General features: G+C 37.3%; 1 protein-coding gene across 2 annotated transcripts in view; it reads right to left on the bottom strand.

The window, feature by feature from the left end:
- The window catches only part of CUL4A (cullin 4A), a 37,516-nt gene that overhangs the window by 16,888 nt on the left and 1,740 nt on the right, over window positions 1-18,888 (bottom strand). For both annotated transcript variants that reach the window (XM_059827005.1, XM_059827012.1), the window contains exons 3-9: window positions 14,984-15,087; window positions 12,729-12,798; window positions 10,887-10,960; window positions 9,232-9,394; window positions 7,483-7,572; window positions 6,040-6,122; window positions 2,825-2,892 (exon numbers count right to left, since the gene is read on the bottom strand). In XM_059827005.1, the coding sequence (XP_059682988.1) occupies window positions 2,825-2,892; window positions 6,040-6,122; window positions 7,483-7,572; window positions 9,232-9,394; window positions 10,887-10,960; window positions 12,729-12,798; window positions 14,984-15,087 (652 nt within the window). The remainder of the gene's footprint in view (window positions 1-2,824; window positions 2,893-6,039; window positions 6,123-7,482; window positions 7,573-9,231; window positions 9,395-10,886; window positions 10,961-12,728; window positions 12,799-14,983; window positions 15,088-18,888) is intronic.

Genomic DNA, 18,888 nt, shown 5'->3' with positions numbered 1-18,888 from the left:
AGTATTAACCTTTTAAGACTAAATTTCTGCAAGCAAGTGATATGCTTGTTAACATGTTCCCTTGTTTAAACTGGATGAAATTATATATGGTATAGTATTTTAAAACTATTTAAACTGAAGTACTTTTCCAACAAGGTGTTGACTGCAAGCCTTTTGCAGAAAATTTATGAACAGTGCTTGATTTGAAGAGTACCGTTTTACCAAGACACATCACAGAACCTCTAAAGAATGTCAGAAAACAGTAAGCTAAGCAAACTGTCCCAAATTTAAAGTAAAGATAAATACTTTGCAAGATATTTTCTGTGGAGTGTGGTGAGCCATCTTTTCATATTAAGAACTTGCTATGAATTGTCTGTGCTCATACGGATAGAGTAACTCAAGACTACAAATTCCTTCCAAGCAACTTTTGCCTTTACCAATTTGCCCTACATGAGACTAAGCTTTGGACTAATGAATGGAGAAGTGAAGCTCAAGGCAAAACATGAAGCATTAACAACTACATACACATTTTTACATTTGAGAATATGATGAATATACTCCCAGTGTAATCAGAAATATATTGTCTGGTGTTGGTGACAGAGGCTTTCGTAATATGGGAGGGTAGCATCAAAGATTTATGGCATTTTTTAAAATCCAGAAAGCTTGATTTTACACAGATTGACAATTCATATCATCAGTGTAGCTGACACTGTACAACTGTCCTACTTCACAAAATATACTTCATTAATTCCAATTTTTAAATGGTATTAGATAACAAAGAATTTTCAATCACTACTGAATTATCCTATTTCTACTATATTCTTCATCTTAAAAATACTTTCACTGTATATTATAACTTACATGTTCAGAAAGGCAACCAATGCTCAAGAATTATGTCAGGTAAACATTTGCATGATATTTTGAGATTTTCTAAACTTTGAGATATACCTAAACTTTTGAGATATCAGAAGAATGGACATACTTTAAAAGTACGTAAGACAACAGATTACAAAGTCTTGAATACATGTGACTGGTGTTCTTTTGGCACTGAACAGGGAATTAAGAAATACCCATTCCATCACATCCAAGCATCACCTCCTATTCGTTTAAAGACACCAATACACTACCTGCTTTGTTATAACCTGGATTAGAAAGTTTAACCTTCCCTGTTCCTCTGGCATATGAGCTGTGTGACTGAAATAATTATTTTGTCACATACTTGCCAAATGAAAAAGACATACAGGGAAGTCCTCTGAGACAAGGCTTCACACAGCTTCCAGAAAGCACTACCACAGCCTTGGAATAATTTATTATACTCACAATGAAAAAAGCCACCAATATCTAGTCAATGGCAGTCGTAATAATACAAGAAAAAAAAGTTTCTTATACATACCCTGCATCTATAAGCTTCCCCCCCCACCCCCCGTATCAAACTGACTATGTCACATGCCTTCTTCTAAGGAACAAAACCTACAAAAGGCAGTATCTTGTTCTAATTGCACGGAATACTAGGATGTTATAAGCAAAATACAATGTGCCCTGGATCACATGAATGCAGAAAGTTATGCAAGCAAGTGAGGGTAGACTTACTTTATTTTTCTGGGTTTTTTTGAAGTGCAGACATAGAATGCAAAAGCTGATCCAACAATACTACAGTCCTAAAACATAGTAACTAGAAAAATGTACAAATCTCTCCATATTTACATGGATGGTACACATATGTTATAAACCAAGAAAAAGTTCAGGCTGAAACCAGACAACATACCTTCTGGTTAAACCAACTGATAAATATGTCACTGGAAAAGTTACTTAAAAATAATACTTGAATTAAAGAGCAAGCAAAACTGATTTGTATCAACAAAAATTAATTATTCTTACCTTCTGTTTATGATAAGCTTAAGAATAGCTAAGATGGAGTGACCACACTTATTTTTATAAATGTACCAAAAACAGTGAAATAACCTATTCCCAGAGTAGTTCAGAGAAAACTGTGAGCATATGTCTATCTTTAAAGGCGACAAACCAAGAAGTGAAAGGGGTATGTGTAACAACCTGAAAGTATTAAAAAACATGGACGTGATGGAGCTCGAAGATACCAGACTATCAGGGACATCTGTTTTGCAGCAGTAAAGGAAACAAAGATGTAAGGACAATTTGCTAGAAGATCTAAAACCTAAAATACGGCTACTGCAAGAAAAGGAAAGGCTCATTTAAAGTATTAAAAGATCAGGGAATACTAACCAAACCCAGAAATTCAGTGAAAAAAGTTAAGAGGAATGAAGAAATGGTGATTTGAAGACACTGATGTCTGAATAAGGACTTCCTAAGTAGACTGCAGCTCTTATCTGAAATTGCCAGACAAAAGGTAAAATACAGATAAAAGCAAATGAAAGTTCATTGCATTGAAATGTTGTCAGTTACAAGAATGCATGATTCTTGCACTATACAATCACAAGAATATGTGAAGCTATTGTACTTGAGCTGCGTGATTATCACATAAAAGAAGCTACGACAGTAACTGCAGCTCTCATTTAGAAGTTTATATAATTCTAGGAAATAAGCAATTCCAAAGGTTTAATTCCTAAGCCCACTGCTGCAAGTCAAAGGAGATTTAGGGGGTTTAGCAACCTTTACAAATATGGAATTATATTTTAGACATTTGTTTCCACATATACAATTTACTTGTCACAGTGGGGGTAACAGTCATACAGTTGGCTTTTTGTGCCTGTGGAAGTCTTTCCCATGGCTAATACACCTCCTTAAACAAAAGCTGTGGAGTTTATAGTCATTGCAGAGCAAGAGAATCTGTTGCTTATCAGAGATTACGTTAATTTTTAAAAAATACCTTTTTGCAAAATAGCTGACAAGTGTTCTCCTAGTAGCTGTTTCTCCACACAAGCAATCAGTGGTTTCCTAAATAAGGTAAGAGAAGTATATTAGAAGTATTAGAGTATATGGGAGTTGCCTCCTGTCACTGTGTATTTGTGAATAACTTACGTTATAAGACAAAAAAAGCCCCCAACAATTTTCTACTTAAAATGGAGGCTACAAATTAAGTCAAAAATGTCACATGTGATGTAAGTCAAGAAAGAATACAATAAACCATGTATGTGATTAAAAATAAATAAATACAGGTTTGAATACTGAACAGCAAGTTCTTACACAGCAGAAGGAAGAAGCTTAGATACCAAAAATCAATACAAAAATGTTTCTGGAAAAAAGTCAAATTGATGTTTTCTTGGAAACAAACAAGCAAACAAAACAAAACAAAAACCTCCAAGGGTTTGAACTCCAAAACAACACAATACATGCTGGTGATGTTCAAAACTCAGACTTTTTATCTAATTGTGTTATGCACCTACATAAGCATAAATTGAGCTAGAACCACAATACTCAAATTTGCAAAACATTTTCCCTACTTTTTACTAGTAATGAAATATACTAGTAGTAAAATACATTCACTTTAGACAGTGCTGAAAAATAATGGCAAGTTTTCCTTTACATCTTTTATAGCCTAAAAGAAGAAAGAAATGCCTGATGTGCAAAGGGATAATTCATTTCAACGTTTAAAATTCTACCACTGTTTACAATGTGACAACGAAAGACCAACAATTTCTTTCTGAGTTAAGTTTTATAAAACTGGTTCTCAGACCCTTAATTTAGATTTTCTAGAAGAGTGGTGCTCGACTTGGATTGATGGAAGCCTTTTACGTAGCAACATCCACTTTATGTCCCTACCTTTGCTAAAACACCACCTTTCCTGAAACACCCCGCCAATGATTTGCCTGACCTTCCATACAATACACAGTTTTAGTCCCTTCAACTCAAAAAGATTAAGTTAGAATTTGGAAAGGTTCAGAGAAGGGAACAGGGATGATCAACATACGCAGCAGCAGCTACAAGAGAAACAACTGCATGTGTTAGGACTCTTCCTTCAGGGAAAGAGATGACTTAGCAGGGATACAGTGCATTGACAGGCAGGGAAAAGGTGGAAAAGAACTGACTGATCACTCTCCCTTCCAATACAAGAACTGGGGTCATCAGTGATGGTACTGGGAGCCAGACTTAAACAAAAGGAGGCAATTTATCGTGCAGTGGCTAGTGCACTGGTGGAACACTCTGCCAAAGGCTGGCACAGATGGAAAAGCTTATGTGAATCCCAGTGAGACAGTGCAAGTATTTGAAAGAAATCCAAACAGACAAACCACACCAGGTTCAGAAAATACCCTGAGCTGAAAACAGGCAGATACTAGGAGAGTATCAGGGCATCACATATACTTACTCTATTCCTTCCCTTCAGTTGTTGTAAGCAAACATGAAATACCAGTTAGACAGACCCTTGGTCTTAACACATATGGCTATTTTTACGGTCACTTCCATATTGCCTGAAACTTTCAACTACTGCTATCTACAGCTGCTGACTGTCTCCAACAGCAGAAGTAGTCAAGATTGTATAAAATACCATCCTTTGCCCCGGAAGACCTATTCTGCCTACAGGAGAAGTAAGGACAATTCGTCTGCTTGAGACTGAGAGGCAGAACACTATTTACTAACAAGCAGGCAGACAGAATGAGTATTTATCTTGACTGCTAGCTGATGAATGAGCCTGAAGGTACCTTCTGTACAGCCTCAAAGTCACCTACCTCTGTCATCCAAGCAGCAGACATGCTTATTCTGGTCAGCTGTCCAGAAAGAGGTATGTACTGATGGGCTGAATAAACCCCTCTATGGGCTGCAACAACACACTCTCAGTGTGCAACACAAACCTGGTTTGAAGCATTTTGAATGGTGTTTCCCATGACGGTTTTGTCCTGGAAGTATCATTTTAATCTCAAGATGGAAAACCCAGTAACTAAATTTAACATCCTTCCTGCTCTTTTCATGCACACCTGGAGAGACAGTATAACCTGAGGACAACTCAAGGGTACTAATTTTAAGAGCTGCTGTTTCTTAATGCAAAGAAAGGAAATTAGTGCAAAGCCTTCTAAAAGTAGGTTTCTAAGCCTTTAGCTAAGGACGAGATTCAGAACAAGGACTTGATGTATATCTAGACTGAAAAGACAATTATATCAACCTATTTTTTAACTTAAACCACAAATAAATACATCTACGCTTTAACTTTATACATAGAAGTAGTTCCATATATTTTAATGTGACTCATTTTGCCAGAAAAAGTTAGTCACACTGCAATCAGCATTTACAGGAAAAAGATTCAAGTTCAAATATGTACCATGACATGCAACGTATGTCTGTGTGAGTATATATATAAAATATGCCTGAAGAAAATAAGTGAAATTTTTATTCAGTTACCAACACTCAATGAAATGCCAATACATCAACCAGAAAACTAAAAAATAAAATAAAATTGTTATGTTCTTTATTAACTGTTATGTTCTTCATTTTTTTTTTTTTAAAAAAAGCAACAGCTTACTGCAGAACAAATTATGTATGGATTTATAGCATGTCAGTGACTCTGCAGTACCTCCTGAATGCATAGTCTTACTCCAGCAAAACACACACTATTACTCAACACCTGAGTGAATAAAGGACAAGCTACCTTGCACAATAAATTGACAGCAGCTGTACCAAAGCTGATCTACTGTAAGTTCACATCCTGGACTGCTCATGACTGATGTTCATGTCCTCTATCCTATGCCATAATTTAACCTGTTCTTTTCTTTTTTTGCCTAATGAGTCCTTATTTCCCTCAAGGGATCTGTGGTTAATTTTGTTATCAGTACATGAATGGCTAAAATCAGTGGCTACTTTGATAATGCAAATTTGAGTTCTTATAGAATGTTTTGTTAACTTCAGTATACACTGATAAATCTTTCTGGACAAATTTCTCCCCTCTTACTCAAAGTATATTTTCATTCTAAAGAGATCAGTTTTGATAAAAATAAAGTCTTAGAAAAACCAAACTGTATCACAAGCACTGTCAACAAGATAGTATCTTTAAGACAATGCAGAAATAATCTCTGTCTCTCTACAACCACAGATAATCACACTGTTTTATGATGGATGCTTGACTTACGCTACGAATGACAAAAATGTACTCACTGTGTGCTGTGGTCTAAATATGTTATTACTCTGTCTCCTTCTTCTTCCAAACGTTTATTAACATGGTGAAGATATTCTGGGACCTAGTGAGACAAGAGAATGTCAAGTTTAACTACGGTAGTATGAAAGGCAGATAACCTTGTTCCATGACAATTATTTTAAATGACAAATTTAAAGAGAATACAAAATGGAAAAGACTATTCCACCAGAATGTTGTTATGTACTACATAATTTATATTTTTATTAATCATGTTACTTGATATTAAAAGTATTATAACTGCATCTGAAGAAAGGAAGAGAAAAACAGAAATCTGAGAATTTTTCAGAGGAAGTTAATTTTTTCTGAAGACCCTTCTGAGCTAAGCTAGCTCTTAAAATATCATGGAGCAGATTTCAGTTGGTGTGAACTGTGTATTTCAATGGCAGTTTCTCCAGTGGAATATCTGTCCCTATGGAGAGTTAACGCATTTAGCACATATCACAACACAGGTATGAAACTCAGGCTTCAAATGGTCAAAACAGTTATGCATATGTGCATATATGCACATGTATGCACACACATACACATGCAGGTACTTAGGCATGTATATGCATATATGTGTATGCATTATGTGCACATGCATAAATATGTACATGTATATACTATATAAGTTAGGGCCTTACTCCTTTTGTGTTTTTCCAGTTTTCCACTAGGCATATAAAAGCAGTAAGACTCTTGATCTCAAAATCTGTGTCAAAGCATTTTACCTCAGGTCCCAGTGGAACACAAGGCAATGAGGTGAATGGAGCAGGATTAGACACAAGGATTCACCTCAGTGCAATGTAAACAGGCATTTTCAAAATGTCCGTAGTGACTCAATGTTAAAATGGAATTAATAAAGGCAGTCTTCTGTATTTTATTCCATCATGAAACTCGGCTTCTGATACACATTTTCAGAGATAACCACATTTGCAGGCTGCCCACTGCAGAGCATAATTTTATCTCAAGAGGACAGAAAACAAAAACGTCTTAAGTCTATTTAACTAATAAGGAAAAGAAAGAAAACAACAAAATAAATGCAACAACGGAGTAAAAAAGTGAACGGCTTACTTAGGTATTAAGCACATAGCAGAATGATGCCAGCAGATATTTCACAGCTCTTGGGCAAAAATAATGTTGGTGGCACACCTTTAAGCTTTATGTGGAAATGACTTTCTGGTAGTGTGACTTTAGCTACACAAAACGCCACTGGGTTTCTCCACCCTTAATTATATATTTCAAACACCAAGGCAATCTGGATACTTTGATACAGTACTGTGGTCCCCATCAAAACCTGTGAATGTATGCTTGCGCACCTGGGCACCAGTGAATTTCACTGAGCATTAATACACCATGGCACTACCAGAAGTTCTCGCTAGCAGACAAAACTAGCATAAAAGCAATCATCTACAGCATGCACCTACCTCTCTTTCTTGCATTAATCTTTGGCCCTCTGCAGCATATAAGCAATTTGTCTCTTCCAGAAACCTCTGTTCAAATGATTCCTTGTAAACCTGCTCAAGAAATTAATTTAGTTGCTTAGATTAAGCTGCCAGTAAGGGTAGCATATTTTGGCTGTCAGGCATAGAAGGCAAGTAAAATTTCAAGAATACACACAGTTATGAGAAGTATCAGAATAACATTACATTAACACAGAAGTTCTCTGTTTGCCCACTGGTTTTAGAAAGACTGAGATCAGAGCTCACTTCCCAGTGCAGCAATAGCATGTTTCAGTCATCAGTACTCAAATCCTCTAAATTGACAGGCTTCTGTTTAAGGTACCCAGACCAACACCAGTACCCAAACATAAGCACAGCAGTAACATCCAATCCACCTGAGCTCAAGACTCCCACCGATACTTCTGTGGCAAAAAAGTAATAAGATACATCCAACTAGTGAAACTATAAGATTTGCTTTATTAATTAATCTTTCTCCAGAAGCTAACTTCTGTTGAAAGAGGGAGAAGCAGAGACCCTGGAGTAAAATTACAGGATTATCACATCTCTATCTGGTTTATAAAAAAACCAGATTAGATGAGGTTAGCTTCCCTAGTGAAAAAAGAAAACTACACTTTTGAGCCAATGAAGGAGAACGCAGACCTAAATCCAATTCTGTAAGAAGGATCCAATAAAGTGGAATGTTTATCTTTAGCAGAGTACATTGCTAAAAAATAATGTTAAAAAGTCAACACCTGGAAGAATCTGATGCAGTTAGAGAAGGCAAATAACAACGGGGGGGAAAAAAAGTGGGAAAAAGCACACAAATCGGATCCCCACCTTCACGTTATGTGATCTGCAAAATCCTTGACAGAAGTTTGCCTTCTATCTTAAACAGAATAATGAGGTTTTTTGGTACACTAGAGCACTAGAGACAGTTATTGATGAAAGTCAGTAGAGTTAATATGAAAGGCAGAAAAGCAGGTAAGCTGCCTGTCCAAAACAGACTATTTAAGTCTTCTATGCAGTCTTCCTCTTTGAACTCTTTTTTAAACCTTCAGCCAGTTTTCCTAACATTGTACACCACTTGGGAACGGAGTGACCTCAACAGTTTGAAAGAATGAAAGACAGCTCTTAAGTTTTATCGCACATCACACAAAGCTGTAATGTTGACCAGAAAACAACACATGCCAGCGTCAGAAGCACTTTTTTTATTCTATATCGTTCATTAGTATCTGTGCTAATAGAAAGTTCCAGTAAGTTACAGATTGACCTAATATATTTGAAAATGTTGGCCTTAACTGTACATCTCATTCTATCCTTGCCAATGCAGTGATGCTTTTGTGATACAGACCCAGGATCTGGACTCCAAAAAGCCTTTTCACAGTGATGGAAGTGGTATTTTTTGGTTGCTACATTTAACCAGCACTAGGATTAGAAAACCAGTGATTAAGACAGACAAAATATTACACATCCTAAAAGACTTGCAAACCTATTACTTAAGAGTCTGTAGGCCACTAGATCAGCTAAGAAAAACAGGCAAAGAGGTCTCATTTACAAACACAGAGTGAAAGATTGTGCATCAGGTAAAGAAAAGGCAACCTTATCAGTCTAATAGCTAGATTTTGAAGCACATTTACTAGAAGAATAAAATTATTTCTATACAACACACAAATTAGAAGAGTTCAAACTCCGTTTCTAAATGCAGGCGTTATTAGTAAAGTTTGCTGCACTCACCTGCAGATCAGAGAGCATGCTCAACAAGCTTCGCAGCAAACTTCTGTCCACCGCTTCACCATTCCGTTCTTGTTCGATCAGCAGGAGGATTCCATCAATAGTCTTGTTTTGAACTTGCTTGTCACTAATGACATGATTTCTAAATAACTCTAGCCCCATATCCCTGTGTGAATATTGAAAATTCATAAACCACACTGTCGATTCTTTCCAAAAATCTGTATCTCGGTTTGAGAAAAATAAATACATATAAAATATATATAGTGTATATATATTATACAGGAAGAGAATGTATTAATGGTGCATATATTCTTTTGGTGCTGTCCACCAAGAAAAGTATAACGAGGATTATCATAATGCCAGGCCACATGCTACCAGATGCATACTCTTCAGCTAAGAACTGTGACCAGCTTGAGCGTATTTCACATAATAGACTAAACATTCTCTGTTTATTAAAAAAAATTACTATTATAAAAATAATAAAAAATCTGAGCATAGACCTTAACATAAGATTCCCTGGATCAGTCAATCTATGTGCAATTTGTAAGTTTTGTTTAAAAGCATGAATTCTCTGTATGTTTAGGACCTTACAATCAGATTCTTGTTTCATTCTAAGCGGATGAGGAATGGTGTCTCTATGCCATGAAGAAGCCAATTATTAAACACTGTCTTGGCCAAGGAAAACAGGGGAACCTTAGGTAAAACTTGTTATCTCCAATCAGGATTTCAGTAAGGGAAATTTTCCCAGTATGAGGAAGAAAGACACAAAGTATGAACAGACCCCTTCAACGACATCCAATAAAAGGAAGCCTAACACAAAGAGTTGGAGAAAAACTACTGCAGAGGTCGGGAAGAAAGACGTCCACAGGACAAGCAAGGGGCGGGAGGAGGATGCCAGGTTTCTCAGACAGCCTAACGAACTCCCGAGAGCAGAGAAGCCAGCCAGGCAGGGAAAAGGCACACTCTCACTTCAGTACTTTATCTACATCTTTTTTTGCTTTAGATGGAGTACTGATACCAGAAAATTTTGGCAAAGCCTAGGTTTGTTTGCTCAGGCAATGATATAAAATGCCCCTCAGGAGGGATGCTGAAAAACAGAATGCCCGAAGACGTGACTGTGGTGTGTTGAAAGTACAGCCACACCTAAGGGAGCTGGCTTTCATCTCAACACTCCGAGCCACAGGTCTCAACTCTCAAGAGGCCAGTGCTGGAAAGACAATCTGCACCTTGTCAGTGTATCTGACTTATTTAAAAAACAACTGAGGAAGAAGTTGAGCATTGAATTTTGTAAAAACCAGGAGCACCCAAAGGAACACTTGGCGCAGGGTTAAGGTGCAGATGCATCAGCCCAAGAAGGTTCCCCACACAGCCAGCCTCACCCAGGCTGTGACAACTACAGTGATAAATATGCCTTGACTTTTAAGCATACGTTCACAGGCCTTTTTCTTCTTTTACCCTCACTTTACAATGAATATTCCTGGGAAAGGAGGAAATGACACATGCATACACTGCCACATATATTTCCATAAATTAACGCAAAATTTTAGACACCTATTATACAGGCCAAATATAACGTGAAAAATTTATTTTCAACCTTTACAAATACAATAGCATGTTCGAACTCTAAAGATTCAAGGAATACTTACATGGATACCTACCATATAGAAGGAAGCATTGAATTCTGAAGTACATATGTACGATCCAAAAATAAGAAAATGCTTCTGATCATGATCTGAAAATATATAAAAGAAAATGTTTCTCTTCACCATCATGTGGTGTTTTACATTATAAAGCAACTTCTGAAAAGCTACATCACATAGACATGCACCTTAATTGCCGATCCATGCATTTTCAACTTCTGTGGTGACTTGTACAGCCACTCGTATGTAATTTATTGATGTTAATACTACTAAACGGTATTATCAAGTACATCCAAGACAGTTTTCAGATTCATAACCATTAACTAAATAGTTTCATTAGCTTGTTATGAGTTTTAGTGCTACTGAGATACATAAGCCATTCAAGCAGTACCACCAAGACATTCAGTAAACACCCTGAAATAGCATGCTGCCATGGTTTTTGCTTTTTAAAAAAAGAAGCTTCAAGCAGACAGTAATAAGCTGTGCAACAGATCTTTTTGTAATAAAAGTTAGCTGCCAAAATTCATGAGAAAAATAGAGATACATTAATTCTAACAGGGGAAAGAAGGTATAAAAATATATTATCTTTTTTAAATTTAAAAAGTGGGAGAAGGAGGTGGTTTTTTAGCTTATTACTCTTTCACATTCAAAATCCATTTTTAACTTTGCTCACAAAAAGGCTGCCCAGCTTTCAGTTTAGCATAACTCAGGATGTCAGTAACTAACTCACCCCCAGGCCAGCTACCGAGATTTCTATCCCCAGCTGTCCACCTACTCCTCCCCTAAAAGGTTTCATTGCTTGTGAAACAATTCTCAGGCTGACACTGTTTCTGGCCAAGCATATTGAAGTAAAACAGCAGTGAGGCCTACTCTTTTTTTCTTAAATACCACAAGTGCTAACTCAGCAGATGGGCAAGAAAGCCACTTGCTACAGGTTGCTGCTTTGAGGAGAAAAAATAAAAAAAGAACGCTCAGAAGTAATTAAAGCAAACTGAGTTCATAGTAAAAGCCTTTTTATAAAAACACAGGTCCAGTTTAATTACATTTTCAAGGCAATAAACTTCAAATCTATTTTCATCAGACTGTTGAATTTGTTTTGAATAGTTTCCATAATGCTTTCCATTCTTATTTCAGATAAAAATCACATACCTCTGCCCATCCCCCACGGGGGCGGGAGGGGGGTGTGGATTCAAGGAATGAAAATAGGAATTCTACCATTTCAGGCATCTGTAGCCAAAGCTAAGTGACAATGCAATGAAAACTCATTGTAAAATGCTAATTTAGAATTATAATGATGCATTCTTAAAGGGACAATTCCTACAGAGTGTCTTTGAGAGAGGATTTTTCTCTGTAACATAATTCTTTGTGGAGATAGAGGACAAGAAAAAGGGCAGAAAGAGAGAGAGAGTTGCAGTTCTTTAATCTTCCTGTTTCTTAGCCCTGTAGTCAGGATAATCATCTCTGCTTTGGTGGGGTGGGTGGGAAGTCACAAATTAACCTAGCTCTTGGAGCTATCTAAAAGCAAAGATTGTGATTCTCCAATTACTTAAAATTACAAACAGCAAACAATTTCAGCATAGCCTGGTTAGTTTTTCTTTCCACCCATAGAAAACAGGTGTAAATATATTTCTGAGTGATAGTCCAACTTCATATGAAACCTATGAAAGTCAGAGTCAGCACAGCAGAACGTAAGTTTTAAACAACAAAACTGCCCCCAGCTAGCAAAGGGGAAAGTGAAAAGCAATGCTGAAACTTGGGAGGAGGAGGTGCAACACAGTCCCAAGATACAACCATTACAAACTCCTTTTTGCCAGATTTCACACCTCAAGGATACATATTCTGAAAAAATATTCAACTTACCATTTGTCTGCAATGATCTTGCCAGCATTTATTTATCTTCTTTAAAAATAAAAGACTATCCAGAGAATCTGTACAGCACCTATTAAGGAAAACTAGCTTGCTGATATCTTTTGAGGCCAGATTCTGATCTTTGCCAGCCATTAAGAAAAGCTGCTCCATGGATATTCCAATGTTACTGGGACTGCCCAGCGATAAATGGTTAATTGCAGAGCTTCTGCCCAGCAGAGGGGCTGGCAGTTCTCCAAAAGGCCTCCCTACGTTTTCAAGGAATAACACTCACTACTCTTCAGTAATACCATCTAGTGGCTGTACTGTATAACTTTGATATAGATTTACACAAGAAATCCCACCAGTGTCAAAAACAATCTTGTCACCAACTGAGGTGACAGGGATAGAAAGGTTTATTTCGTTTGTTTAGTGAGTTCACACTGTGCACAACAGGAGTCACCCAAATCTCTTAAAGGCAGTTACCGTTCTAAATAATCCTCAACAAATCCAAATACTGGTCTTTTCACGTATATCTCCAGGTTCCCTAAGTAAACTATAGTTTTCTTCATTACACAACAGATATGACTGTTATTTATGAATAACAGACTTCTAATGTATCATATGAGTAAATCCAAATGTGGCTTTACCTTCCTTTCCTGCACAGTATCACCTCCAACTCCCTCTGGCCAAACCTGATTAATCTGATCTCATGCCCTTGGGATATAAAGTGGTATACCTATAAAATATAAAATTCTCAACTCTCCAAACCACCGGTTCTGTCAGAGGTAGGGGGAAAGCAAAGTTTTAAATCTCCAGTTTTAAAACATCTTTTTAGAAGATCTTCTAAAGTCTGTAAAGCCAGGGATGCAAGAACTGGTTGACTGTACTGCTGTAAAGCAGACGAAGATTTGGTTCTTTGAGATCAGTTACATTGAAGAGACTACTGTGCTGACTAATGTACTTTTTAGTTAGATGTGATTTTAAATGCATCACAGTAAATGTAATGAAAAAATCAGCTGCCATATAAAAAGTGAATTCACAAGGCCGATTTATGTACCATTGTTTCTTATATGCTACGTAGAAGCCAGACTCCTTAACTAGGACGCAAAAAAACCAAACCAAAACCATGCTGGGACTTAGCTAGATGACAGGGGAAAAAAAATTTTAAAAAATTGATTGTTTTTATGAGTGTAGGCACTTACCTGGGGAATGCAGTGAACTGAGAAACTGAGAGCCACAATCCAAAGCACATTTAAGGCATTCACCTAGAAAGAAAGCTCTTGCTGGGCCCCAGTCCCTTGCTTCTTTCTATTTTAACCTATCATTTTCTGCTAATAAAATACATACAGAGACCCAGGAAACACTGCTAGCACCCTAAGTACTGTAGTATCTGTTCGGTATGGCACTCTCCAGCACCTGTTTGCAAAGATACTCTCAAGGAACACAGGGACAGCCAGGTGGGCGTAGACTATTTATCCTGAGCAAGTGCAACCCCTAGGCTATTTACACTGAAGACAACTGTCACATAAAAAACTGTTTCAGCATGAAAAGCACAATGGGATTCAGAAAACAGGGCTGAGTACACTCAAGTGTCCAGAGAAGATCTACAGGCACTTCTGCGACCAGTTCAACCATAAGAAAAGCCCAGCAATGTACCTTGAGAAAACTATGGGGAAATTTACCATAAAACTTCAGGTTGCTGCGCATCCTAAGACAGCCACGTGATCTCCTGAACTTAAGAGCTCTCTCCCAAGAACCTCCCAAGGTACACATGAGATACCTAACGGGCTTGCTGAATGCCTCCGTGACACATTGCTGCTGACCAGTAGTTATTACTGGTCAAACAGCTGTACTTTATGTTTGAGAATTCTTTTACAGAAGATACTGTTGTTGAAAACTACCGCGGTGATTTTCTTTTTTTAAACCATTGCTGCTGTAAGTATCTCCACTACTCATCTGCCATAAAAATCCATACCTGCTGTTAAATCTCATAGTGCTACTGAAATTTTCTAGATTAGGTGTAAAATTTGCATTCCTATTAAAATGGTAAGTAAATTGTTATTAGCATGCTACTTATCTGCACACAAAAATTATTCCTCCAGATAACTACAGTTGCTTATGCCTGATTTGAAAATTTGTTAAGTGGTCAACAAAGAACCTCTTTAACGCACCGGCAATTACTGGTGTAATTTTTAAAAAGTGTTGTTTTAAAAAATAATGATTTAAACTAACCATTCTAACCACTTCTGTGCACAAGAAAAGGATATTCTCTAAATTGAAGGATTTGTGCTTTCACATGATCTTCACAGACTTGTCGCAGCTGTTTGTACAGCGTAGCAGAAACTTTGTAAGAACAGAGATTTTCAACAGCCTAAAAAACAAAAAAAGATCATGAATGAGATAAAAAAAACAAATTTTTGTGCCTGTGTCATCAGGGCCAACAACAAAGAGAAAAAAAAAAAATCAGCATTATGTGTCCAAGCTATGCACAAAAACAAAATACCAAAATGAAATTACCGAAAATATGTAGAAAAATTAAGACTTCATGATTCTTTTCTGATTTTGGTCCCTTCTTATACTGTCAAATTTCATGTACAAACAAGGTCCACCATCACCATCTGGGTCATATTTCAGATGCGCTGTTAAACTTTACAAGAATTTTCCCCCCCATGAATACTGTTCAGCAGCAGAACTCTTCTTGTAGGTTCATTTTGTGCATCCTCCAGCATACACACACACACACTTTTTGGGGGACACACAATCATACCAAATATTTTCGTTTCTTAGTAACTTTAAGGTAGACACTTCAACAACTCTCTCTAAACAGTAAATGAATACAGTTGTTTTCCTGTCATTTTATTAACTTATTTCTTTCTGAATATTTCCACTGATTCACACACTCATGCTAATGTATGCAAACTGAGGGGAAAAAACAAAGAAAAACAAAAAACCACATTAATCGTTAAATAAAGACTTGAATTGATTTACTGGGACCTCATGGGATTTAGTTGGGTACTTATCCACAGCTGACTAAGATGACCAATTCTGCCCCAAAATCAAACGGTCTTGTGGTCACTACATTAATGTAAATTGAGTTGTTACGCAGCTGACCTAGACTACGCTGAGACAGCTCTGGACATCTCCAGCATACTGCCGTTTAGTTATTCATGAATTACGTTGTCTTACACTAACATTTTTTTCCTCACAAGAAACTCAATGAGAATGCCAAAGAGAAAACGTAGCCTTGCTTGATACCACTGCCTATATTCAGACTTTGTTCCAGGCACACTTTATTTTGTGTGCTGTATTTCAAAAAATTATTTTATTAATAGACCATAGCATCTGAAATGAATCACAAAGATGACAGCCAAATGTTCTGTGAGAACTGTGAAGTTTACAGTAAGTATTTTTGGCAATTCAGTGCTTCATAGAAAATTATCCGAAGAAGTCAGACTTGATTTTCAGAACTAAAAATCCAGCTGCCTCTTCCTTCAACTTCATCTCAAATGCCTTTATGCTGTGAGGTGATATTGCAGAGAACATTGCCTAAGATTTAAAGCACTATTTTACCTGGACAACTAACACTGACCCAAGAATGTTTTCCTTTGCTCAAGAGGATTTATGGTGTCATATTTTGTTGATGACTTTTCTGACAGCATCAAGGAACCTGGACAAAGCCTCAGTATTTTCCCAGTGCTTGGTCTTTACTCACTTTTCGCCAAATTTTAGCTTTTTTGGGTGCATCTTATTTCTTTGTAATATGAAATGCAATGCTGCCTAATGCCAGCATGTAACTCTTTGTCAAAGCATTAGTAACTGTTCTTCCCCCCGTTTCAGTTTAAGACCATGCGAACACATGCGCTAGGAAGTGATGGGTCAAGAGACAAGTGAGGGGGAAAGCAGGGCTGCTTCTTTGAGCAGCAGTGCTGGTTTAAACTGCAGCCGCATCTCCTCAGTGATGCCTCTACTAGCTCTTTCTGCTTTTTTTGTTTGGGGTCATGAGATCCAGTAATTCCCTTCTTCACCTTTTGTTTCATTTGGAGTTTTTGCTGCCTCTCTTTCTGAAGAAATTTGATTCGACTTTTATTCATCTTGCACACAATTAGTCTGGCAAAAAGCTACAGTAATTATCACATCTACAAGGATACGAGAAAGACAACACTTTTAGACTCTTCACCTAAGCAAATCTAGTAGTTCTGTTTCAAATCATCCTTTTAATAGTTTGTTTTGAGCAGAGTCTCCTATTTTAGCATTTAGCATGCAAATTATTGCTACTTCTTGTATTATTTCCTCTTTAGGTTCTAACATCCTGAATAGTTTGTCTTCCAAAACACAACGTGAATCTGCTTCCCAGAGATCTCCCCATGAGGTAATTCTAACCTACCTAATGTCATTTTATTTAAATGCACATTAACTATGGCTTCTTCAATTTTGATACAATATTAAAGAAAGCAAGCAAACAAAAAAAATTACCACACAGCGCCTGTTTTCTTTTCAATCTGGTCTTAAAACAGATAAGCAAAATGACATCTGCAACAAACAGTATTCACACATAATTATTTTGCAAATAGTTTGTTATGTTTCCTATGACATAGACCTTCCAATCCATCCATCCGAATAAAAGTCTGGTCAGGACTCTCATCGTTTTTTTTCCTTCACTACCACACTGTCCTACTCTATGTCCTCCAGAAGGGCAGTGCTGCCCCATTTCAGTTTATTTAGGACCTTGCTGCAAAGGGAATTTTCTTTTTCCATTATTTTTATCACTCACTCCTCACTTGGCAATTCTTTACGCTGCCCCACTTTCTCTATCCCATCAAGTATAAGCTACTTCTATCAAAACCTGTGCGATCTACCACCAATCCCCAACATCATTTCTATTTTAGTTGCAAAAAATTGGCTGCCACCCTCCCATTGCTCGCTGACTACATCTCTGCCAAGCACCTTCATGCCTGATCCCATGCTGCCTCCAATGCCTGGAAAGGAGTATCCTTTGGGCTTCCCACAAAGCCTTGTCATTGTTCTTCAGTTTTTCCTCAGCCACCGTGCCAAATTACACAAATAAATCCAAAAGTTCACAGGCAGGCTGGTATACCAGCCCACTCACCACACTGAACTCTAGTAGGCCTCTCACTTCCTCCCATCACGTCAGATAGACGCCAAAAAAAAAAAAAAAAAACCACCACAAAGCCCTGATAGTAAGGATGCACAGTAAGATGCACATAGAGAAATTTTCCCCTGTGGATGACTCGGTGCTCACCAATGGGCAGTTAAAACGATCTGTAAGTACAGATCAGGTTTCCAATGGATACTGAACTTCATCTTTTATTCCTTTGGCAGGAGAGTAAGTACCTATCTATGAACAGGCGCATTGACCGCCACTACCCACTGTGCAGAAATCTTGCTGATTTGCACCACTGCCTTACAGATTATTGGACTGGCCTTGCACAGTTTTTACAAATAAGCAGGCAAACAGACAAAGCAAGAAGTACAGTTCTCCCTTCATAGGTTATCTGAAATCTCTCTCCTCCTCTTCTGTTAAAACTCAAGTCTGTACGCCAGCGATTTCGTAGCCATATTACTATAATCTTATTTCTGAGCCTCTGAAAACAAGTTAGGTAACGCTCAAAGCATCTGTGGGTTTTTTTTTTTTTAGCTAGGCATGAAAAAGCAGGATTTTTCAAATGCTGAGCTTAAAACCATAAAATGTATTATGTAATTCAAACTCCGCAAACCTGCAAGTATTAATAGATGACTCTATCACAGTCAATTTATCTATTTAAAGGGAATAAATTCTATCAAGTCAATATGCATTTACATAATCAGCCATTTTAGACCCATATATTACATACCCTAACTAATCACAGAGACAAGTATAGCCAGCTCTCAAATTCATCCTGATTTTCTTGAGCATGAACCCAATATGGACTGCTGGCTTTCTCCTCTTTTACAGTCTGGACTTTGCAGACAACATCAAACCTACCTCAGCTGAACATTTAGAAAATTTCAGGTGAGCATAATAATGTCGTTAAGTCCTGATCTGGCAATGAGATTCACATCTGCAGATCAAACACCTGCACCCACAGAAAACTCATAACTAACTTAAGCTACGTAGCACAATTTAGCGCATCAGTGATTTTTTATAACATGATCACTGAAAAAATTACTACTT

Source organism: Gavia stellata, chromosome 1 (genome assembly GCF_030936135.1).
Source record: "Gavia stellata isolate bGavSte3 chromosome 1, bGavSte3.hap2, whole genome shotgun sequence".
NCBI classification, from domain to species: Eukaryota; Metazoa; Chordata; class Aves; order Gaviiformes; family Gaviidae; genus Gavia; species Gavia stellata.
The sequence above is the reverse complement of the archived record's forward strand: the minus strand, read 5'-3'. Positions and strand labels throughout refer to the sequence as shown.